Genomic DNA, 26,418 nt, shown 5'->3' with positions numbered 1-26,418 from the left:
TTTACCTCTTTCTAGACTTATATTTTCCGTTACCCCTACTCCTGGCAACCGAGCTACCCGTGTAGCCAGAAAGTTTGGAGGCTTTTAACGTTTGAAAACGTAATCCAATATCGTTGCCATGCTGAGAAGAAATTTTATTTAAATCTTCTAGTTTACATTGGTATTGATATGTCTCCTCAACTCAAAGCCGTTTTCATTTTATGGGTCTTCGTCTCGTCGCTCAGCAAGACAACGTCGCTCACCAGATCGGTATGTGCCGTACTTATCACGCTTTAAGAAGAGGTGTTGCAGTTAAATCAAGCAGTCTTGTTTGAGCAGCATTCAGTTGTATTATTTCGGAAAGGAATAAACCACTTAAGAATATTATACAACAACATCCTTTCGGTCTAGCGGAACATAACCCTCATTTTGCCGGAATTTTATCATCGATCGAAATCGACCGTACTTGCGGACTACTCAGCAGTTAGCAGAAGAGGTATCAGGAGTCACTTGCCGCAAAGGAGGACAGCTGAGGACGATGAACCGTCGGACAATTGAAAGAAAACAATTTTGTATTTCAAATACTTAATGATACACAAAAATCATGCCGTGCGTTTATATGTACATCTATAGACATCCTCAAATATCACGGGTTGCTGCGACGGCCTTCGTCACCTCTACCAGCACCAGCTCGATCTGTTGACCGATGTTGCAGCTTTCCATTCCGGTGAGAGTACCCAGCAGTGGGAGTTTGTTCATCTGCATCCCCTGGTAGTCGATATAAATGGACATAATGTTCCGATTCCGATCGAGACCAGCTTCTTCAACTGTTCCGTCAATATCGGACCGTAGGCTGGCGATTGTCGTCATGCCAGGCGATTGTCGTCAACGATCTTCATCAGTTGAACACAGACCCACGGTGATGATGATGCAATGCCGATTCACGCGACTCCAAATAGACACTCTTTTCCGGGTTCGCAGACTTCGCCGTTTTGGAGGATAGTGCATCGAAGAAGAAATGGAATTTGTCGTCGTATGTCGAGCCCGCAACATCACTGTCTGCATCACTGAATGATACCGTGTCTGTAGCGACAAAACCATTCGGTATGACGACACCGGCACTGCAGGCTAAAACGAAAAGGATTATGATGTATTGGGTTCGAGGCAAAAGCTTCGAAAGTGCCGAATACGAACGTTGAAGCTGCTGGTGCCGCAATTCTAAACCATCCGGCGTTACCCGTCGTCAAGCTATGCTGACGATCCACAGCTTTCAAACACCATCACTAGCCTTTACTAGCTCGTTGATCAACTCTCGCTTATCGAAACAATAAATACGATATTCACTGTATGTTTCATTTTCAATTTAATTCAGTTAAATTCGATAATAATTTCTTGTATCGGTTCGACCAAAATTGTAAACAAACTGTGTGTTTGAGAAAAAGTAAACAACTTTGACAATACGAAAAGTCACAAGACTATCGAAAAATTTGTTTGTTAAAACTGAGCTACTTTTGTCGCAGTCGCAATTGCAACAAACGCTAACTGTGTAGGGACGGTCTTAAAATATTAATACTTTTTTGCAAAATTAATTTTTACAAGCACGATATAGTGAAATCACTACAATATTAAAAACAGTACAACGTTCGGATATCAACAATCGGTTTGACATTAGTGCTGTCAAAAGATTCCTACGGGTTTCCATCTGTTGAGGGAACCAAGTAGCTCAGTTTCCCTAGGCAGAGTTTGCTAGGTGGACGTGAACAGTCAAAACCGTTCATTGTGTCACAACTGTTCGGACGTGCGTGTGGTGTCGTCTTCTCAACGGGGTCGATTGTGCGAAAGATGCAGTAATCGAAGTGTATGTTTTCCGTGTTGAATTTAGTGTTATTGTTTTCGTTTTATATCATATTGTGCGCTGGTAAAGCGACTGCAACAACACTCTTTAAAGCTGAACTCCAGCTGTTGTGTTGTTAAGGGTGTATAAACCGTGCTGGGGTGGGTGTTTGTGCGTAATAACATTGCTATTCCGCCTGTGCACTTCCTTGTTGTTGAGGGAAAAATGTTGTGTTGTGTTGATTTCCGTTTGTTTGCTTTATTTCTGGCGACTGATAACGGTCGACGATTTGTCACGTTATCTGGGTAGATGGGATCGTCGTGAAATCGTTAGTAGAATGGTCGCATGACGCACCTTTTCTTTGTGCGTATACGGTAAAACGCGTAAAAAAATCTCATCTCCTCCTTTCCCAACCCAACACGACCGTCGCGAGAGTCAACGTCGTCCCGCCTGCCGTAGGAATGTGTTAGCTTCAGGTATTCGTTCAGCTCGCGCTGTGTTGTGGAAGGAAGGAAGGAACGAGACGAACGTGAAAAAAAGGAAAGAGAACGGTGTAGTGGAAAATGAAAAATAAAGCCATTTTCTGTGTTGTTCGATAATTTCGGTGCTATTTTTAAAGTCATCATCCCACACGCCGTTGGTGAATTCTTATTCTATCGCTGTGTTTCTGATTCACAGGAAAGTGTGCTCGTGTGACCGCACTAGCATCCCTGCTGAGAAGATGGGCTTTTAATAGCAATACCACCAACCGTAGGAAGAAGAATAGTGTTTACACGTGCCCAATAGGTTCGTCGCCGCGAGAAGAGGTCGCCTCAGAAAAAAGGAAATAATTAAGCTGTCCTCCACTCGTTGTTCGCTGTTCTCGGTGTTCTGTGCGGTGCCCTTGCAGTTTGGTTTGCATCCCTTCGCACCATCATAAAGTAGGCTGTGGAATAATACCGCAGTTCCTGTGTGGTGTGTATGTGTGCAGAAAAGGAAAAATTACGCACACAGCATCGCATCGCATTCGGGCACAGCATACAAATCATCGAGTAGTTAAACAAATTACAAAGAATCAAAGTGACTGCGGAAAACCATCACCATGGCTACGTCCAACAAGGAGATGGAAGAGACGGAAGATAACACTGAGCTCGATCCAAGGATCCAGGTAAGAAGGAATGCATTCATCAATACTGCACGTTCCACTGATCACCCTCCCACTCCCGTGACGTCTTTCAATGTCAACAAAAACAAAACAAACCTACCCCAAGTGCCGGGGGGAAATGCCTCTCTTTTACACCCCATCTCGAGTAGGGTAGAATTATGTCACTCAACAGGGAATTTAGGTTTTGCCCAGTACTTGAAATTCTTAATAGTAGAGTTAAAATACCACCCCAGTTGGCTGTTGTTTTTGTTCTGAAGGGCGCTATAATGGTTGGGATTTTAACCTCCCACAAGGAGAGCACGACTAGCAACAAGACACGGTCAGTCACAGTCTCAAAGAAGAATCACTTGACTTCCCTTCGGTGCGATAAGATAATCGGCTTTCTGATAAAATTGATGTCTTTTAATGTGCGAGACGTAATCGATCAAACTGGTGAGCGACTATCAGCACCGTTTGACGTATGTAGGTGGTATTCCGGTTGGGTTTTTTTTCCTCTCTCTCTTGTTTACCCCGGGTGGGAGGGTTTGTCTTATCAGCAAAAGAGTAAAAAACTGGGGATTTAAATTTGCCAAAAAATAATACTTGTTTATGGGGTAAGTATCACCTAATACCCGTGGATTTTTGCGAAATGCTGCATTGAAACCTGCAGAAAATACGAGGGAATTACTGTTGAATTGAACTTAAACAAAAAAACAACTTCTGGTATATTTTAGGAAGGCTAAAGAAGATCTTACGAAAAACTGAGTGAAATCTATGAAAAACCTCCGCGGATCCTGAGAAAACCTGCGGAATCTTCACTTACAAAACTGATGGTGGGGTTCTTTGAAAAGCTGCTAAAAAACTTGGCGATTTTCGTTTGAGAAATGTAGATTAATCTGAGTTAAGCCTTACCAAATTCGCTGAAGACTGTTGATGATCTGTATTGAATTCTAAATGACTAATCTTGGAATTAGCATTTCTAACGTGAACAATCAATCGTGGCAGCTAACACGGAAAATGGATAAATCCTGATTAATCTGAGATATATTGGTGTTTCTTGGTGCATTCCGGAGAAATTGAAGTAATCTGGAGCACTCCGGCATTAACTCCAGTTTGGAATTCTTTCGTTTGAACCTTTTCGTTCGCCGTCGTCTTCAGTGTCCGGAAGCTCAACTCTGGATTCAACTCCGGAGTCTATCTTCAAGACTCACTCGGAGCACTGTGCTTGAGTTCATATATATTGTCGTTTATTAATCTTCAACGGACTTTCGTTCATCCATTCCGAGAAGTGAGATGTGTTAGTCGCGCAATTCTGAGCGACTTCTGCAAGCTTACTCTGTGAAACGTGCATCAGCCGGACAAAGTGATGAACTTTACACCCACCAACGTGCCGGAACGTGACAGTTTCTCTAACGCAAAACGTCAATATTTGCTTTTCTTCCATCCAAACGCCATCGGCTCGACTGATTAATTACAGTTTTGCAATCATTAAACCGGCGGTGGCACTGTGTGTTGCTACATTGTAGCTATTAATTAAATTAAGCAACAATTTTAAAGTTTGGTTCGCTTTGCTTGAGAGATGATGAGGGGTTACGTCGTCATGTGATGGTGACTCATTTTGTTTCCCCCCCAAAACCCACTCACCTTGCTTTGTGAGGCGTGAAAAAGAGAGGCAAAACAAAAACGTAAACCCAACAGTTTTGGCCAACGTTGTTTTGCAAACGCCCGGCGCGAAACATTTCCCTTTCGAGCGATACAAATTTTCCTATGAAGTTTGTTATCTTTTTTGCCCACACGATCACTACGCTTGGGGGATGTTATCTTATGGTCCCCGAACATGGAATTGCCTTTTTCCCATTTTTGCCACACAAATGGTGGATAATGGTGATGGTTGTTGTGGTCCCATTATGAGCAAATGGTGTACATCGGGTATGCTCCAGCGGCAAAAGGGCAAACTTACTGATGTTCTTGGGCACTCCGTCGCGTACCTGGACGACACTAGAGGCAAAAGACACCACCTCAACCAAACCAACCGTTCGGTTCGGTCATGATCATCTGGGGTTGGTTTTGGGTTGCGAAGGGTTCAGCAAAGAAAACACAAGACAATAGCAAAGTTGGAAAAAAACCCATACCCGTGACCGTAAAAACCCGTCCCGGTGCTGCTGATGGCCAGTATTTCTTGTGGAATTACCATCTAAGGGATTGCTTTTTGTTTTCTTCTTGCTTACATGAAGGAAAGGAACGTAGGAACGTTCCCTTACACGTCTTTCAAGCCCCCTTTCCGGAGGGCAGGTAATGTGAAGTGAGAAGAAGGTTTGTTGCTACGTTCTGGCCTCATCCTCGCGAACCGGTTTCAGTGCAGCTTGTTGTTGTTGTGGTGGTGGTGGTGGTGGCAGTGGCCGCCATCTCCAACACAACGTAGATCAATCTACCAGCATGAATGGCTCGAAGACGGCCTGTAGATGGTAACTTTGGGCACCTCGCTCAGCAAGCATCTTCTTTTTCCACCGTGGCCTCTTCCCAGCGATAAACTTGCACATGTTTTAATGTCGAAATCTCAAAGGCCACCGCGGGGGGAACCTCTTTCGGTGTGTCTTCATCCGATATTGGGCGGATGGGTCGAAGCGAGCGAGATGAGAGCCTCGCATCCGATCGTCAGACAACGCCTGGGAACGTCAGGCAGCAATGACGCCGCGGCTGCTAATAACAAATGACGCGAGCGAGCGCTCTCGACCGAATGCGCCTCAGCGACACGTTTGGAATGGCCATACCACGCCAACAAAAAAAAAGGTGTATTTTGGATGCCAGTGGCTGCGTAAAAGCATCTAATCAAATGTAAATGGGTGTCTGGTTGGGGGCTACCGGCGACCAGGTGGTGAAGCGGAAGGACGAGACACATGTATGTGTGGCGCGGAACGGATGCAGTGTGTGTGTGCGCTGCGTCTCTCCGATGCTGCGGGTTTTGCATTAATGGGGTACAATTGGAAAATTTCGGTGTGGATTCCACCCGAACAAATGAAGTGACTATTTATGAGCGTACCAACACTTGCTCTGCAGAGTAACGCATTACAAGGGGAAGGTTTTTTTTCGGTTGTTAATGTTTAAATTTAAAATATTTGTGAATTGTATTTAAAGACATTTTTTATAATGATCAAACAGCCGCATTCGGATGCTTTTGAATATATACATGAACTAATTGAATGGTTGTATTATGTACTTGGGCTTCTCTAGTCTAATTATGAAAATAAAGCACTTTTCTAATATTTATCTCATTAGCCAAATTGCTCTCGTGGTAAATATTTAACTTCAGTTACTATACACCAGCGCTACCGACAAGCTTAAAATGGCTGGTCCTGTTATTAGCAACAACCACTTCAAATTATGTGGTTAAACAAACAATTCTCTAGTCCCGTACCCCGTAAAACACATTAAAATTACTCCATCTTTTGATCTAAAACCAAAGATCAAACGCTCACAAAGAACGCTTTAAACGCTGGGTAGCTCTAGCGTTAATATAACGCTATATAACAGTGTGTTACGAACGCGAACAAACGTTATGGAAAATAGTTAGAACCTTGAGCGAGCGTACAGCGTTAAAAGATGTAAAATATAAACCGAAGAAGGAACGTTAAAAAAGGAATAGGATTACCATATCCACATATGGTAACTATTCAAACATTAGCCAAACGCGAAGGCAGCAATCGTAAAGGCACAAACTCAAGGACCCTTCCAAGTGGCCTAAAAATTGTAGCATCGTAAGATCGGAAAAATGCCCAACAGACGAGTAACAGATATGACCCATATGACAAACAGACGGGCACATTCGATGATGCCCAGCCGTGAGAAACTTGTTTTGTCCTTTTTTTATCTTTCATCTCATTTCAACTAACAAATTGTCAGGACACTGGACACACACAAATGAAGAGAGTTTTGTTTTTCAAAATCACAAATGTAATTCGTTGAGATCGATTTACATTAGTGTTAATACTTAATGAATCTTTTTGAAGAAGCGTCCTTCACATTACTCTTTAGTATGGAGTCATTCAAATCAGTAATTGTTCAGTTAATTAGTTAATTGATTGACAAGATGTATGAACCCTTGCAGCGAAATCCCAAAGATTTATGAATCCTAAGCGAAATGGAAGTTATGAAAAGGGAAGATCAGGGTGATCATGACCACTATTCAAAATTGATGCTTAATTCACTCAGATCTGACATTCATTCAGATTTATGAATCTGGCTAAGATTAATCCAACACTAATTTAAACACGGATGTACAACACGGTTCTAAAGATTATAATGTATTTTTTTATGATTTGAAACTATATTTACTCCTGGAAAATAGATACTTTACTCCAGTTAGTAATGAAAAACCTTTGTATCATTTGATAGCATTGAATTTAATTTTACAAATTTTATTAACAAATATATTTTTCCAATGTCGTTCAACAATACAAGCAGTTTTAAGGCACACGTACGTTTTAAGCACAATTCTGAACAAATTTTTAATCTTTTTTAATTGACTTTGCTGCCCCTTAAGCCCTACCAAGCAATTTTTAGCGCTTTGCTTGGTTGAGAAATTGGTTGTAATTTTGTTGCCATTTCTAAACTATGATAATGAACCAACATAAACGATCTATTATTATAAGGTTCAGCATTAGATAGGATAAAACGAATACACTCTATTGATTCGTCCAAACAGATATGATGTTAGCATATAAATTGATATGGAAACATTAACATCTTTACAGAGATTTCGCATAATTTTTCTATAAAACTATTGCGATTTCACATCACCAGAAGTAAGGACATAAGGAGCACCACCATTTTGGCGAAAAGATTTATCAAAACTAGCCGGTTGACAGAACATTTGAGAGTTTGAGAGCAACAATGGTTCAAACAGACAACAAATCTTAAGAATGGACATCGTTTAGTGAGTTTATAACCATCATTAGGGGACACTTTTATCCTTCTTTATTTAATGGAACATGTTTCGCTTTATTTTTTTGTGTCATTAGCTATTCAAACTTCAGTTTCAGTCGAAAAATAACTGCATTGGACATTTCGGTAATTTAGTGCTACTGGTAGTTTTCTTCACACGACAGCACCGGTACCAAATCGCTTCCTATCCGTTCACTTGTACGCGGTGGTGTGGTAGATTGTCTGGTAGAAAAATGTGTGTAATATTTGAAATTTTTCGTTTGTTTGAGTTTGTTTTTGAAGTTTTCTCAAAACTTAGTGAAATTATTCAAAGCGTAATGATTCTTCACATGCATAACTGTTGACGGCAAAACTCCGGAAGGTCACGCGAAGGAATGGCCTTAAAGTCCCTAGCTTTACCGCAAACAAATAAGAATTGGGTTTCTGCCCGAAATGGTGTTATCGTATTCAAATGATAGTTAAACTTTCCCGCTAGTGTTCTCGGTGCGTAGGAACCTATCAGCAAAAGTGTAACATTGGAAACTTTAACAGTTCGGATGAGGGCAGAAGACCCGGATGAGATTGCAAACAAATCCTAGGAGAGGCCAAGAAAATTCATACGAAAGTCGAGACGTTCTCCGATGTATTGGTAAGAATTACGACACGACGACGTGTTTACATGTGTTGGTGATCGTTCTGTGCGTGGGATAAGTTGGTTATTTGTGCGTTGGTCCTTTCCTAACAACAATCGTCGGTTATTCCGTTTCCTTCAATGTCGGCTTGTGGTCCCTATGAGCCCTATGCTCAATGCATCCTTGTTTACACATGTGCATCTTAGATCCCAATACCTCGTAAAATTTGGGTTTTTTTGCGCAGGACAACGTTACTCGCTTATGACTCTCAAATAATGCCGCTTGCACATATTTTTCCGCTTGAAGTCTAATTTTTCTCGATGGTTCTGCTTATTTTCAAAGTTTTATGATTTACGCTTATCTATGGGTTCGTGCCTCGGGCCTTTCTCAAATATTTTCTTTATTTTAGCCAGCGAAGTCGATTCCAGATGATAAGTTACAATTTTTCACAAACCTAGCCGTTGTGTACGCAACAATAACAAAAATGGTAATAAATTTATTAAAAATTCAACACAATTTTTGTCGTTTCCCAAACCATGGTGCAGAATCAGGAACTGAACCTTTTATGTACAATCTAAAATATCACACTTACCAACTCATTACTTACCTTATCTTCCGATACTGTTTCCTTTTTTTCTGGTGCGTTGTTTGACATTAGTCACACAGCTTGAAAGTGTGCGAACGACAAAAACCCAATCATGTGACGCTTATCAGTTTATGCAACAATAACAATAAAAAGGGGAGCCAAAACAAATACAAAAGCACCACTTGCACGCTTGTTGCAAAATTTCCACTTGCCAGCCACTTAAATACGTACCGAGCGGTGTCGCGTAAATAGCAAGCGTTCACACGTGTGGTTTTTATTATATTTCCTGCAATATATCGTTATCACTAGCAAAAACGGTTCAGTTTAGTTTCTTCGGCTGCAGTGACAAGTAACGCGCATAACGTTGTGGGACAATGTCGGCAATGATCGGTGATCCGATGTTAGTGGTAGGTTGAAAAAGGTGATTGATATCGAGTTGCGATGTTAAGTCTTCCCAAAGTATTGTTAAAAAGATGCCCTTTTGCTAAAGTGTTAATAAAGCGATCACGCAGAAGGAGAGCAATGAGCCTTGAGTTTTCTTCAAACACTTGCTGCGTAGTGAAGGTGTGTGACTCGGCTTTTGCGACAGATTGTGCTAATGAAATTGATTAATATCAAGCATCCTCACGATCGATTGATCGTGAAAAAGTGAAACTGGTGCACACAAGGCTAATGCGGCCGATTGGGTACCGAAAGAATGTAGGCCGTCGTCGAAGCTGTAATCCAATCAATAATTGGCACGAATCCAAATGGAAATCCCTCCTCCATCTCCCTCTTTTGTAGCTCTTAGTTATAAATTTGTCAAACTGATGCCAATTAAAAGTACTCAAAACAGGCCAAAGTGCATCAAGTTCTGTGCTAATACTCCGGTATCTTATGCTCTCTATTTCTTTCCAGATCGAGCTCGAGAATCTCAACACGGCAACGGATGGTATTAACAAGCTCGAGATTGAGCTGGAGGTAAGTAACGGGGGCGCGAGACAACTGTACGATAAAAACCATTTTATAAAGGTACCCCAAAACACAAATTGAATTAAACAACAACGCAAACACACTGGTGGAAAATTATACGCTTCTGGTCTATGCTCCAACTTCAAGACACCACAATCGTTTGTTGGCGTGAAGAGTTTGCCTGGGCACAAAGGCGAAGCGTCAAATGTTTGACTTAATGGTCGTCCGCATGACCATTAGGACCGGTACCACAACCGTGCTGGTCAAAGGCTCAAGGGGGGGAGGTCGAAAATGTCTACAGTTCTTCTCCAGTTGGTCCGTACCGGGTCAGGTCCTTGGATGCCGACGCCATTAATTCAAGGAGTCAAGGCCGGACGGCGGCAAATGGGTGGACCACCGTTTGTTGGGTGGCCGTCTGCCGATGACGTACTTTACTATTTTTATCGCTGCCAGCTTTTGCGTAAGTGCAATGGAAGTATTCTTCCATTTTTCTGTTTTCTTTTATTTCCCGAGGTCGTTATATGCGATTGCCAAGGTTATATGAGTGGTCTATAAAAAATTCTATGAGTAGTTCGTACCATTACTGTTTTTATGGTACTTTAATATTTAGAATAAAGTTAATTAATTCCAGATATGATTTTATCATTACGTTTAAAATATCATTTAAACGTTTAACTTGAAATGTATAACTATTTCTACTACTGTTCAATTTTTTGTAACAAATTGCAATGTATAAAATAGTTTAAGGATGCTATTACATATTGTACGTCTATAACAACAGTATTTATTAGCAAATTTCAATCCTATTGCATTAGAAGACAATTAACATAAATTACGTTTTTAAACGGAGGATGTACAACAAAGCGACATCCAAACACAAACACGCTCTACCGGCACAACCGGCGGTGTGATAAGCGGAAAACGGTGCTAATCGAATGCTAATTTGTGAGTACAAAGTGGCCCTCATCTCATTGGGCCCCTTTTTTTTACAACCGACACATCCACCAACACCGACTAAAGATGCATTCTCCAATGCCTTTGTCATTATGCAGTTTGCTGCTCTGTACCGGGTTGTGCTTGTGCCATTGTTAGCGTTATTTGCTGTGCCGTGTGTCAATAAGCTAATGTGTGTGTCAATAAGCTATGAGTTAGCGATGTGTTTTCTATTACGGGAATTGTCCGATATAAATGCCACAAATTTGATGTACTTTTGCGCTTTTTTTAATCTTTTTAAATTAACCAATCAATTTCATTAATAATAATAGCTCAATTAGCTCATTAATAAAATTAATATTTTTTACTATATTAGTATACATTTTCAATCTAACATTCTATTTCATTTAACTGAACTGTCATTCTGAAACATAGATTTCGAGTATTTTATGCATTTGCTTGTAAATTTACGAACAAGAGGCGTTACAGAGCGTTACACTTGCAGTGTCAATTGGTTTGTAACGCTTGTATTGCGATCGGTATGCGATTGTTGTCCTCCAATAACTCGATATTATAAGCTTTTTTAAATTGTTAATAATTTGATAAACATTAAAACACATTCACATACACTTATCAATAAACAAACAAATCACAATCACATGAATATCATTCGTTTCTGTGCGCAAATAATAAATACAACGTAAATGTACAATGACGCATAACTAAACGATCGCTGCACGTTTTGTTTGCTTTTTGTTGTTGCTGTTGTGAGATTAAATGTCAGTTACGTGTGCACTTCGTACCGTGGGAAGCTGCGAGCTGGTTCCCAGCTTCTCCCTGACCTCCTAAGACGACACACGGCACGTTACATCCCTTGGGGTATTCCCCCCAATGGTGGTGGTGGTGGTTGCTGCATCATGTGGAAAATGTGGTTTTGTACATCGTCAATAGCAAATGGCACATTTAACGATACACACTATTCTCGATTCTTAGCAAGCGGTGCATTTCAACCTTTCCTTTCCTAACAACCGTCGTCACCTCTCTTTTACTTCACGAATAAGGTGGAACGTTTGTGTGTGTGTTGGGAGGGATAATAAAAAAGGCAAACAAAAAAAAACCCCCCGCTTGTCATATATGCATTTATGCGCAGTTTTGTTCCGCACCAAAATTAGCATATGCACAAGCTCCACAACTTTGGATCTTTGCAGTGGGCCACGAAACTGGAGCCGATTCCGGAATAAAAATCACCCGCCGTGCATATCTGCATGTGGACTGTGGTTAAGCTCCAGAAAGAGTGTGGCAGGTGAATTGTCCACCACATATATGTGGTTTGTTTTCTCTTCCTGCTTGGCGTGTGTGTTGGTACTTTCGCCAAGATTGTATGAATATTTCATACACACTTTGGTGCTTCATTTTTGCCCAACGTAACTCGTGGGAATTCGAGCAGACTTGAATTGATTAAATTTCCTCGCTGTGCATCAGATGTTGGTGACATCCGGCTGAATAATTGCATGAAGCTCTGGTATAGGTGATTCGATTTCTTCTATCTCGCGCAACCTTAGAACGTAGAAAAACAAGCTTGTCCTTTTGGGTTTTTTTTCCCCATCCGGCAAAGTTACGTAAGGTATCGGAAGAATGATCCAATGGTGCGTTTGGGAAGGACAACACTAAACAAGCGGGTTTTGTCCAACGTTGTTACGTATGATATTTATATCCACCTTTGGGAAGGATAATGGAAATCGATCGAAGTGTGGCCTTTCATGCTTTCTTGCATACCTCCACCTTTTGCGATGGCCGAAGTCGGCCGGTCAATGAAAGAAGCGACAATCGATTATTGTTGCGTGTTGCAATGGCGTAAATTTTTTTTGCCACAGAACAGCGCATTACGGAAACATTTCGGAATATGCTTTGCTTTCCATTTTTTCAGGTCGCTTGTATTAATGCCACTAACTAAATTAAGTATCGAGTACGCACTAAAAACTCTTTGTATGAGGATTTTGTTGTTATTTTAATGACAATTGAATAAGTTTTATACAAATTTACATACCAACTGACTGTAAACTGAATGTTAAATTAAAAACAGCTAAAAAAAGAGAAAGGGAGTCCTTTGTGTTTGTTCGTTTCAGATTGGAATTCCCAACGGAAATTACGTTGCGTTGTGTTAATTCCCTTCGTATTCTTTTGTCGTGAATGAAAGTTATTTGTTAGTTGTTATTTGTACTGTAACATAAAGGCGTTTAACTGAACTGTCACTCTGAAACATAGATTTCGAGTATTTTATGCATTTGCTTGCATTTGGATCGATTTGAGAAATAAAAATTTTTGTATGAAAAAGTCACCACTTACCTCCATACAAAAGTACCAAGTTCGGGTCGAGATGTCGATGGACGTCGAAGGTGAAAATTTTTCATCATCGAAAATTTTTCCAAAGTTGAAGCAAATGGGCCCTAGAGTATGAAAAGTGAAACCACGGATCGATTTGAGAAATAAAAATTTTTTGTATGGGAGGGCCCCTGCTAGAACATTTTTCCGAAGTGCGTCGATTTTACCCAGTGAGTAAAAAAAAATTTTTTTTTCACGGTGACTCAAAACATCAATTTTAGACTCCCAATTCAATCAATTTTAGAGAAAAGAATTATTGTTACAAAATCCTTTCTCTGTAATTTATATTCTCTTGGAACTTAGATTGTTCAGCCTTTGTTTGTGCTATTCTGACAAAATATCCCTATGGTTGGATATTGTTTATTAGTGTTGAGTAAAATTCAACTCAATTCATCCGACTTTGGGTATCATTTTGCAGCGATTCTGTCTTGTCGAACCACAAGCTTTGTGGTGGCGTGAAAGTTGTAATGCTAAATATTGTCACCTCTTAGCTAACCACAAGAATCAATAGGAATCTATTAAACATCTCGAGAAACCCCCAATATTTCATTCGAATTTTTTGAAAAATTCTAAGGAATATTATACAAAAACATCGAAAAGATAAGCCCCGATGAGTAGCTATGCAAAAATCATTGAAAAAATCATTGCTGCACAATCTTTGGAAAACTTCTAGTTAAGAAACATCTGGAAAATTGAGAATAATTCATTTGATTTCTTTTAAACCTCGTGAAATACTGCAAAAAAAAAGTCGTTTAAAAAGTCCGGTGCTAAATAATTCGAAGTCAAATCCGGAGTAAAATCGACTCCGAGTCGATTCCAGGTCAACTACAGAGTAATCCGAAGTAAATCCGGTTTGAAATTCGGATTCGATTCCGAAGTAATCCGGAGTCGACTCTAGTGTAATTCGTTAGTTAAATCCGGAGTCGCCTTTTTTCGTAATTGAACTCACGGATTTTCGGCTTCGGTGTCGGATTGACCGATTGAGCTTTCTATAAATCCTTAAAAATCCCTCAAGAAAGTCCTTAAAATTGTTATGAATGTTATGTTAAAATCTTGTGTTATGTATGCATAATTTTCCAGATTTGAACACATTTTTGTACCACTTAAATTATTCAAACAATATTATTGATTAAATTCAAGGATATTATGGAATATAATATAGAAATTGTGTAATATTATCTATTACATAAAATAGGTTTAAAAATGTTCCGTCTGTTTGATTCGTTTAATTTAAAAAAAAAGCTGTATTAAACACAACTAAAGGTCCACATCCACTACTTCATCACTGTAACAAGGTCTTGTTGGTATGACGCTTCTCCAAAGGGCATTCAGCTGGTTATGTTTCAAGCTTAAATCTCCTACCGTGGATCAAACAGTCGTTCCCATTACATACACACATCAGTTTGTTTGCACCCGCCGGATGATAAATCCCAGCGTGGCAAGTGTGACTGTAACTCCCACACGCAATAGTTACCACTTTTTTTCATTCCCCTTTCATCGCTGCAGAGCTGCATCGTGAGGTTCCGTCCCTTAATCGGGGCCACACTTAATTGAAGCATTATGTTTTACCTGCTAGTACCGTCACCCGTTCAGTGAAGCATAACTCGCCGGTCGTGGAACCTTCGCCGGGAAGGGAAACTAAAGACCGGAAATAGTTACGGATGGAATGGTTTTGCAGCTGGGGTGCCAAAGCGAAGGGCATTTCTTTGGTGCAGATCAGAAGAGAATGGCGAAGGTGCAAAATGCCGAAGGGTCGCCCTGCATGATGTTTGTTGGGAGTAAAGGAAGCTCGAAAAAAAGAGCGTCATGAGGGTTTTGTTTTGTGTTTGCACGTGTAAAAGTATTCAGAAAGCGATACAATTTGGCCTTTCTTTTCGGTTAAGGTTGATGTTGAGGAGAAAAATAAACAATTTTGTATGGCAAATTTGTGCAAGTAAAATCTACTGAAATTCAATTAAAACATGTTTCGAATTTCATTACGTCTATGTGTGTGTGTGTGTGTCGTAAAATTCCTGAGATCTACGTACGTCTGACACGGATTATATGAGAGCTTGCATCACAACGCTACTAAATCAAGATTTCACCATCAGCCTTCTGTGTGGTGCCCATGTGTAGGACACAAAGTTGGAATTTAATTATCGTTTTATCCTGTCCAAAATCGGGCTCGGGAAATCCTTGCTATCCGGATGGTTGGACCGTTTGCTCCGTACGATCACTTTCACCAGCTATGCTAATTCTCTACCGTTCTTTCTCTCTCTCACCCTCACCAAAAACCAGGAAGCCAACTCCACGTTTCGGATACTGATGAACGAATCGACCCGCCGGCTGAAGCTATCGTCGAAAAAGTTCGGCAGCTGCATCGAGAAAGCCCGCCCGTACTACGAATTGCTCGAGAAGGCGAAGGTGGCCCAGCTGGAATGTCAGGCGGCCACGCTAAAGTATCAGCGCGCGAACGAGATTCATGCGGCGGCCAAGGAGACGGTAGCGTTGGCGGAGCAGCGCTTCATGAGCAACTCGCACGAATGGCAGTTCGATAATGCCTGGCAGGAGATGTTGAACCACGCGACGATAAAGGTACACCGAGGGCCGGGTCGAGCGAGAATCACATGTTTTAATCTCTCGGGAGATGCGTTCGGATATGCGTGCCTGTAAACATGCATTGCAATTGCATGAAAACACCCATGTTGGAATAGGTGTAGTTGTAAATCTAGCTTCAGATTGGCCTTAGAGAGATATAGTGAATGATATAGTTTAGTTACGAGTGGATTATAGTACCGATCTTACCAATCCAGCCCGGTTAGTTTCATTTTTATAATCAGTGCAAGAGGCACCTGTCAATATTAGCTTTTCCTTTTTTTTTAAGTCATGATATTGTGCCGTTCAATCTGACCTTGTCTATAAAAGACAAACCTGATGATGATCGGTGTTTCTTCGAGGTGTAAAACGACGACTTGCGAACAATAGTTAAAAGTCTCAAAATTCCAGCGCTCAATAAAACGATTCCAATTTCGGTTTGGTTGGAATTTCTTCCCTTGTTTGAAACCGGGGGACCGGCTGAACCCCCCACCCCCGGTGTGGTTAGGTTTTGCAGTATAAAACAATTTGCAGACGAGACGTGCCTCAGTCGAGTTTGATTTGGCTTGGAATATTTGCTAGCCGTTTCGGTTTCGAACGTGTGGCGCATTTTAAAACAATCACTAGAAACCACCGCAGTGATGGCAAGAAGGCAAAAGAGCGTTTTAATTATGTATGTCCAGTACGGTCGAACGTAATTGGTCGTCCCACTCATTTCAGTATAGTAAGAAGCCGAAAAATTGTCACAATAGTTTAGCGAACGTTTAGTAACGCTTAGCCAGAGCAGAGTTGGCACCAATATAAGCGCCCTGGTTTGTCGGTTATGTTCTGGCGTTGGTTAACCAAACCGGGGTACACTGGTTTTGCTAATTAAATCCGTTTGCCCTTTTGCTTTTAGGTTATGGATGCAGAGAAACAAAAGGCTGAAAGTGGTGCTGAACATCAGAAGAAGGCAAAGGTGTTCGAGGAGGCAGAAAAGAATGTAAGTATATTCAAAGAGCGGTCTTTCGGAGGGCATAGATAAAGCTATGCTATGTAAATTATCTATTTTAGCTATTACTCCACTTATCATTTAATATAAGCCCAATCTATAACGCGCTTGGGGTGGATGTTGTGGTAGGTGATTATTTATTTTTATTTCTAGACCACCGCACACTTCCGCGTGTCGTGCTTCATCAAACCAAAAGCCCTAGCGAAAAAAAAAAACGCAAACATTGCGCCACGCCCGTCGTCCTCGTCAGTTAATCTTCGGTTTGCCACCGTACGGGTGCACAAATTTCGTCAAATGCACCTCCCCCCGTAACGTCCGATTTGCTTCACCACACGGTGTTGTGCACGTGAGCGGCCAAACGTGCGGACTGGACTGCAGGGTGATGATGTTTCGCGTTTCGTACAACCGGGGCCGATGGTGGAAAGCATACCTCTCGGCAGCAACAGCGACAGCAACACCGGTCGGTTGCTTTTCACCGGTGTATATCTTGCAAGCACAAGGCACAGGGTAGGGTGGGTGTGTGCTTCGTTTACAAGCGCCCACGTATGAAAGGCACGGGCAAAAGCAGATCTTCGCCAATATGATCGAAATAGATCGATACGCCTTATGCGTGTGATAGTCATTTACATCGACTGGCATACACCATTTGCAACGCACCACGGACGGGCTTCACCCGAGCGCACGTTTCGTGTGTTCGAGGTTTCAGTAACGGCCCAAGCAGCAAGCAGGTGGCTTCTCTTTCACATGGCTTCGCCAGTACGTATTGCAAATTGCCGGGACGACATAACGACTGCAATGTTTCGAAACCGCTCGCACAACCACACACATTGGGTTGGGCTTTCTTCGCCTTTCGACGCATGCATCTGTTAAGATTCCATGGTTCGCGGATTCGCCCACAACACCACCGCCACACGGCGATATGCTGCTCCCCCCGGGAGTGCAAGAGTGAAAGTGATTTTCGTTAAAAATGCCCCACCAACATTGAAATACTGTCTGCTCTGTGCACTCGTTAGTGTTCGATATCTGCTTTCGGTTTGTTCACTTTCCACGACCTCACACCGGGTGTATGTGCGTCTTCCGGGGTGGGATACCGGGACGTTTCAAACGGGGCAATGAATTGAAAGGGCACGAACTCCGTTTAGTGATTCGATAGGCCGCGAATCATTGTGGAGACCACATTGTTATTAAAGTCTTTCTGATTTTTAACATTCATCCATTGTGATTTATTTTAAAGATTTTAGGCGATGAAAGATAGACGAAGAATAATCGAAAGGCACAAAAAAGCCTCAATTTTTATGAAAGTCAATCATGACACAACATACATTTTGGTCTTACAGTGCTGCAAAATGATGCAGCTCATGACATTATACAATTGTTTTAATTGTTATTAACTCATCGTTTATGGTTGTAATTGTGTTGCCTAGTTCTGTGCCTAAGTGTAAAAAATTGCCTTGTTCTTTGTGTTACGATGTGTTGTTTTACTTTTATGATTCATTTTATGGAAATCATAAAATCATTCCTTTTTCATCATTTTACATATTATGAGTTACTGTTTAATTGTAGTCATTATCTTTTTTATGCTATTTGCATACAACGGGCTCGGTGGTGTATTGATAGCGGCGTCAATCTTCACACGACAGGACCGGTCCAAAATCCCGTCCGGATTAATCCTCCGTATCCTATTATTAATCAATGTTAATATTTAAAAACTTTTAAAACATTTTCCTTTTAGTTGTGTATTGTTCATTTATTTACGATTAATCTGTGTCATAATGCAAATTACCGCTTTTACAGCATCATTCGTGATGTTAATTGCATTCTACTGGTTTGTGTCTTGGGTCAGTTACGCCTGAAAGTATGCAACCCATATTTTTATTATAAGTTTTAATAATCTACTATGTATTTTTAGGCTTCGTTTTGGAATGGTGTCAAGCTCTTGAATGTGAAAAAGTTTCGAAAAATAAAACGAGTTTTTGGGGGCAACGTCGGGCAACGCGATAACCAACCTGTCCGTTATCAAAAGCGTTACCGTGACAGGTTCGAAGTGAACTATGATCCTGTTTAATTTTTTGCTGACGAATTGGGGTGTACCCATTGTTTCAAATATGACATATAACGCCCAGCTCATGAACGGGGAGCACATATGTGGTACTGCACGCGGGGGAAATCCAGGTTTTCTAATTAAAAATTCCCCAACGCCAACAGGGTTTGCTGTCGATTGGTGGTGCGTTTTGCATCAACCCTAAGTAGGGAAAGACCATACAAGGGACAAAGGCAGAGAGAGAAAGAGTGTGAAGGGTCGAGTGTTGTGTGTCACGGTTGGAGTACTTTAAATGCTGTAGCCACCACCACCACACTACCGTTCCATCATCCCCGCTGTTTAAGGGCTACTTTGATGCGTTGTACCGTATTTCTTTTCGCACTGAAATAGATGCCATTATGCATTCAAATCAATTCAGTTCTAACTATGGTAACTTATGCGTCTTAGTTTACGGAAGCCATTTCGCTTCACGGTGCTCCACTCCGGGAACACAATGGTGGTACGCGGGCGGATGAAGTAATTATGCTTAGGAAACGAGAGATAGCGTTCCATCTCGATGCGTTTGCGATGCATTCAGTGACCGTTACAAATTGAAATAATTATTTTCTAAATTTATAAGAAAAAAAAGGGCGGCAATGGAATGCGCTTGATTATTTAAGCCGTTTTTTTTTAATGTAAGTTTTGTGTTTGCTGATAATGTTTCATTAATGAAGGTCTGCTTAAGGAATTGCTTGCATTGAAATTTACTTCAGTAATACAACTTTTCAACCTTTTTTTTATTATCTCGCTCACGCCCCACAAAGTGCTAAAAGTTATCCTATTTCCATGCAAATGTGCTGTGCTGTATTTCCCCTTCACTGTCAAACCGGCAGCAACAATTGTTACTGACTGTTTTCCTCTCAACAACAAAAAAAAACTTGTTGTTTGTTGACTGTTAACGGAAAATAGTCTATTTTTCTCTAATTTTCTTCCCCGTTACCACGGGTGCGCTACCGTGCGAAGACACCTCTCTCTTCCTTCGGAGCGCGCACGGATGAAAACTGGTAATTGGGCCGGAAAAAAACCCCGTACTTTCTTCCTTCTTTAGGCGCGATGTTAAGAGCATGATGGAGACAAAACCATACCGGTGGAACCGCTCCGGGGCATCGTTTGTTGTGCAACTGTATGCAATGGTGGATGGAAAGTACTTGGACGACGACAGTAGCACGAATGAGCGAACCACTGCGATGCACAATTTTAAAACCTTCAAACAAATTGAGGAAAACATTTACCAAATGGCGCTTCTTGCAAACCTCTTGCTGCATAGTAGACGCGATCAACCGTTGGGAAATGGGCGGAAAATAGGAAAGTTTCCTATAACATCACTGGCATCATGACGACAATGGAATTGGTTGGATGGCGTTGTTTTCGGTGGCCCAAACCATTTGGCGGTTATCGAAATGTGTTACCAAACGTTGGAACGGTGGGATCGCTTTGGGTGGAAGGAAAGGCATCGGAACATCGATCACACAATGGCACCGCACAAAGCCGGTTCCGGTGGAAAGAAAGGAAAGACCTTGTGTATGCATTGAATATGCGTGCGGTAAGCGGTGAAAATCAAATTTTCTTCCTCTGCGGTGACACGTAACACCCGGGAGGAGGGTAGGCCTTTACGGGGTGCCGGGTTGGAGAGCAATAGTTACGTAACGAGATTTTAAAGGGCCTTGCGAGAGATTTGTTTCCAATTGCAAACCACCGTTAGTGCCCATTGGCTCAACTGTCTCTGTTATTGAATTACTTTTGTCTTCTTTGCTCGGGAGATCGTGCTACGCTAAATCGTATTGTTTGCTGACGAATAATGTGAAGTCTTTTCTTAAGCTTATCTGTCAGGCCTCTCGCACCTCGCGAACTCCATCTTAATTTGGGCTAATTATGCCTTATCTCCATGGTCCATCATCCATGGTGGACATCTTGGATCACTCGGATGTAGTCAAGAGGATTTCATCCGCTTTTCGACAGAGCCCATGTTTCATAAGGCGTATGTAAGCACCGGAAAATATTTTTTATCAGACGCTACAATCGCTTCGCGGTCTTGACCTGCTGCAGAAGCCCTCTAAACCGATCCTCTAACGATCGAGCACTGTCTTCTGTCAATCCATTATCCCGGCCTTTCTGGCGGAAGCCTCAATGCCAACCTCCTCTGTCTATGTGGACGACCTAAAAGAGCTTTTCGGAGTGACCAACCCACCGGAGCTTGGCGATAATTCACTGTGCAACAGTAAGTATGCCATACAGCTCATAGAGCTTGACATTGTAGCGCCTCCTCTATTGTCCTTCCACACATACAATCCAATCCTTCTGAGCATTTTCCTCTCAAACGACGCTAACAGGTTTTGTCAGTTTTAGACAAGGTCCATGTCTCGGGGGCGAATGTGAATACTGGAACTATATAAGTCAGCTACCTATTTAGACCCTATTTTTACCCTATTTAGTGTCATCTTCAGGTGTTTAAGGGAGAATTTTACTCACACTATACCCTAGCTCCTAGCCCAGCATTAATGTTGATGTCGGTGCTTTTTATTGATTCAAGATAAATAAAGAATTGAACAACTTTGAAGGTATAGTTATCTAGTTAGACATTTGTTATCTATGAAAGCTTATAAGCTCTAGTGCCTGGAATTGTTTAAGCTATTGCTTCAGTTTGTTGACCAAGTGTTTTACAGAAAGATAAATAGACGAATGCCATCGGAGATTCCATTTCTCAGACTCGACAGGTGGAAGAAACGAATTCTGTTAGTTTGCGACCTACAGTGCGAAGGTACTTCGGTCGCGTACGTTTTTCGCGAAACCGGATCCCTTTCTCGAGACTCAAAAGATTGTAACTTTCGAGGGTTACTTCAGAGAAGACCAAAACGCAGTGCGTCTCGGGCAAACATCCGTTCTTGAACCCTTGTTGGTTACAACCAATTTCCAACCAAGACTAAACGCTTTAAACAGGCGGAGGTTTCTTTCAATGGATTGCTTCGGAGAAGACCAAGTGCAACTTGCATCGGGCAAACATCCGTTCTTGAATCCTATCAAGATCTCTACCAAATCAAGGACGAAGTCGATCGTTCTGTGTCTGGTGTAAAAAGGATGATTTATTCTAAAATTTCGCTTCTTATATACTAGTACTTGATAACAATGTATTGGTGAATGTAATATTGAAACTTTGAAACGTATTGGTGAAGTCGATCGCGACCTTTCTTTCCTACGATATTCTCATTTTGATCCTAAACAAATAATTAGCCTAAAGTCAAGTGCTATCTGGTTGATAAACGATCAAGGATTCAGTGTTAGGAGCACATATCCTATCCGCCTAACAATTTGTTTTGACTGAACGAGCCTCTTTTATGGCCGATCCTGTAAACATTCGTTACCTAGTTTTATGGCTTGACCAAATGTAGCTATTGCATTCCTATGGTTTGGTTCATTGCGTTGCTCTTGCCTTTGCGCTATATTCCCATTACCTTATGCACGCGCGCTTGTTTCCGGTTTCGTGAATCGCGCCTTTCGATGCTCATATGTTTGTTTAGGCAAAACGATAACGATCCTTCCACAAGTTACAAGTTAAGCGCATTGCCTTCAAATCAAAATAATCAAAATGAGTTACGGAACAGAAATATCGTCTCGTTCTCAACAAATTCATCTTCGTGAAACAGACATATATATGGTAGCAAAAAAGTCCCAAAAGGATTCCATTACTTCATTACGTGACGGTTATATATTGTCATTGTTACGCGTCAAGGAAGCTTTGCTGGAACTCCTGGGAAAGAGTTGATTGTGGCGTCAAGATGTAACCGTGGCCTTGAGATCGATGAAGAGCTAGTTATGTTATTGAAGAGACATTTATGTTAATAACACATTTTTCCTTTTGCTTTTTAGGTACAACTACTGGAGGAACGCTACCGAAGAAGTATATGTAAATCGCGCCCGTACTTCGACGAGAAGCAGCTCTGCCAGGAACAGCTGGAGGCACAAAAGGGTCGCATACAGCAGCTCGAACAACAAATCCAAGCGGCCAAGCGCGCATACAGTACGGCGCTCCGGAATCTGGAAAAGATTAGCGAAGAAATCCACGAACAGCGTGGCGATCTTAGCCAGGCCGCACCTTCCGGTCCCCGGGAACCGGGTGTCGGGGCCGAGCTAGCCAACATTTTGCCCACCACAACGAAGCCCGCACCGTGCAAGGATCGGTTCCCGTACAGCAGCACCATGCCGGACATCTCGAGCGAGCTGGACAAGTGTGAGATCCGTTCGGTTGGTAGTGCGTCGGTCGCCACCAGCTCGGCTGTCAGCGAAAAGGACCCATCGGAAGAGGACGATTACTCCGGCATGACGCTACACGAAGATGACGATCCGTCTTCTTCGGTGGCGCACGATGATGATCTGCATCTGGAGCTGTTGCGGCAGAAGGTACGCACGTTGGCGGTACGGCCGGTTGAAGGCGGAGATGGTCAGCAGCAGGAGCAGGACGTGTGGGAACACGAACTAAATGCCACGGTCGATAAGCTCGACCATCTGATGATGTTGCGTGAGTGTTCGCGTAGCAGCACCTTGAGCGGATCGGGTGTCACCGGTGGTACTGCGGCCAGCGAAAACGGCGCAACGTTCCGTAGTCTACCGACTACGCCGAAGCATCATCAGCTTCAACACCACCAGCAGCAACAACAACCTCCGATTGGCCGTGGCGTATCCCTTTCACCGGTCGATTCACCCGCGCACGAGCAGCACACGATCAAAATGTTCAAAAAGCTCGATCCCCTACCGTTGGCCAACGTTTCAATGTACGCGCTTCCAACGTATCTGAGTGTGGCCACGAATGGTAGTCCCCATGCCGGGGACAGCTTGCTCACCCCAATCTCTGCCACCTCGACGGGCGATATGGGCGACCTGAGCGAGGCTGGACTGAACACGAAGCTAAAGCGTAAGATGTCCATGTAAACCTTACCCCCCTTTTTGGCGGTCGGTTGGAGTGATTAGCAATAGTATTAGTATAGTAGCGTTTAGTCTTTTTAAGACCAGGAGGGAGGCCATACCGTGGCCTTTCGCTTTTCTTCCCTCCATGATGGGGTGTGCAGCTCGATTAGATTTTATTTCCATTTTCTTTGCGTTTACCATTTAAAATTCGGCGTAGTGTTTAAGTATAGAGAACGTACGTATATTATAAAAAGGAAAAACGATTTACCTAGAAAGCGAGCTTGAGCTACGTCTCCTGCTTATATGTTGTAGTGTTAAAAGGATTTAGTAGAGGAAGAAAGGTAGATGCTAAAGTTTTAACGTTTTAAAATGATTCACCAGAAACACAGTACACTAAGAGAGATAAAGATGTATGATGAGCAAGCGAAACAAACAAGCATACCGTACGGATCTTCCTGCCCAGAGATAGCGTAGATATGTTATAAAAATTCACGTTTTTAGAGAAGGTACCACACAGCAAAAGGTAAATGATTGCAAAACAGAACAAAAAAGAATAACGTCTGGTGTCTTGGTCAAAGTGAATATGGCGGGCTACCCGGCCCAAAGCCAACAAAATGATTTTTCAAACAAGTAATGAAGTACTCGTTTTGTACTCTTCTACAATTACGTTTTTTTGGAATCAATCCTAGCCTCTTGTTTTACAAATATTCCTAACATCAAGATTTTAATATTTTAATACGATTTTCCCTTTTGCCCCTGTACCGTTTTTCCTTTGACCAGGACCGTAGACAAACGTCCTTCAATGGGGAGTTTATTGATATAACGCGTAAAGTTGCGTAAAAGAACAAACATTTGCATGCATTACATTACACACTGTGATTAGAAGGAAGCCGGTACAGATCAGCGACGGAATAGCAAAAGCAATTAAGGCAATTAAACATATAACACACGTTTAATCGGTGCACTTTAGCAGCTAGACAGACAGACACATTTAACTTAAATACAAATTACAATCCCTCGTGCTCGGGTTCGCGATACGGTTGAGGGGATGCATTTTAGCCCTTTACTTAATGATTAGTGGTAACGGAAATTCGATCGTCCCTATTGCGCATATCTGTAGCAGTTTATCTGTTCTGCACAATCATCTGTTATTGAGTAATTTATTTAATGTTTTATCCTTCTGCAATCACCGCACTCACCGGGAAGATGCATTTAGTACTGTGCATTTTTGTTAATGTTTCAATTTTTAAGCAATATTGCTATAACGATAATAATAATAATAGTATTCTGCCTTTTTGAAATGGAAAAAAAGCTACCGGACAAAGAAGGCTAACAATGCATCCCCCCATCAAGTACCTACGGGGTTTTTTTTAACCTTTTTGTTTTTGCTATTCTTAGGCACGTTGATGCGAATACGTAGATTGGTTGCTAGGCGATTGGTTTAGTAGGCTGCAAATAAGGAACGCTACCACAAACAGCTACTACACGGTCTGCTCCGTATAGGCAAAACAAAGGAAGATCATTTTGGGCTAATTATAGTTAGTGTTTAGCGCAACCGGAAGGTGAGCGTAGAGGAATCGTGCGCGCGTGATTACTAGAAAACCTCTAAAGTTTAACAAACTAATTCGTTTTATTTTCTCTCCCTACTGCAGAAGTAAGATAACGGAGCGAACTGTCTGTTATTGGAAGAACATGAATAAAAACATCCAAACAAAACAAACTTTAACTGTGCCTACTGAGGATTAAAGTGGAAATATTCAAGCTTTGCGTGATATGCAAGGGAAGGAGGTCGGTCTGCAATGCAGCGTCTGAAATATGAGTATATAGTTTGCTTGAATATACCGACGAGCAGAGCTGTGCCGGTGCCCGAAGGACGTGGACACCGCTCAGCGTACGACGATACGGATAAAGAGCAATACAATAGATGTTAATATCACATATCCCCATATCACAACATATCACATATATCAGCAGATTGTTTGCCTCCACCACATTTTGCGGAGCAAACGGTCATCTCAGTCGCCATTGCATATTATTTGTAAGCGCTTTTCCTTTCGTCGAAGTCTCCGCGCATGCATGCAATCGGACACGTCAAAAGCGACCGGTTTTGTGATTTCTGACACCAAGAGAGCATCCACGAAAGGAGATAACATCAATCTGATCCGCACAGGGCTCCGCCATGTTTGTACATAATACATCGCAAACGCTTGCTGACGTTTTCAGTCACTGTGATGCTATTGATCAATTAAAGATCTTCTACGATTGGCTATTAGTTACACATACTGTCAAACAAGGGAGAGCGATCGGTAGAGTAAATAGCTCAGGTACTGTGGGGAGAATCCTCCGTCTCGTTTCATCCATCCAGTTCGTACAGTGCGTGTCATAACTGTACAGCAGTTCGGTTTTTTAATCATTAGGAGTAGGAAACATGGAGTGACACTGTTTCCGAAGACATTATTTAGTGTTTATTGTTCGGTTATTTCGCAATAATTATATCTCTTGTCGTCATGGAATGTCCGAGGGTTTTAAAGGAT

General features: G+C 41.8%; 1 protein-coding gene across 1 annotated transcript; it reads left to right on the top strand.

Moving 5' to 3' along the window:
- The first annotated feature begins 1,736 nt into the window (after positions 1-1,736).
- LOC128297465 (SH3 domain-binding protein 5 homolog) lies at positions 1,737-25,612 on the top strand. Its single transcript, XM_053033108.1, has 6 exons — positions 1,737-1,837; positions 2,492-2,960; positions 9,972-10,034; positions 15,618-15,914; positions 16,813-16,896; positions 22,850-25,612. Exons 2-6 carry the CDS (start codon positions 2,895-2,897, stop codon positions 23,906-23,908), a joined length of 1,569 nt encoding a protein of 522 aa, XP_052889068.1. The 5' UTR covers positions 1,737-1,837; positions 2,492-2,894; the 3' UTR covers positions 23,909-25,612.
- The last annotated feature ends 806 nt before the right edge of the window (positions 25,613-26,418 follow it).

The sequence above is a fragment of the Anopheles moucheti genome, chromosome 2 (assembly GCF_943734755.1).
Source record: "Anopheles moucheti chromosome 2, idAnoMoucSN_F20_07, whole genome shotgun sequence".
In the NCBI taxonomy this organism is placed as follows: domain Eukaryota; kingdom Metazoa; phylum Arthropoda; class Insecta; order Diptera; family Culicidae; genus Anopheles; species Anopheles moucheti.
This window is presented reverse-complemented; position numbering and strand designations above follow the sequence as displayed.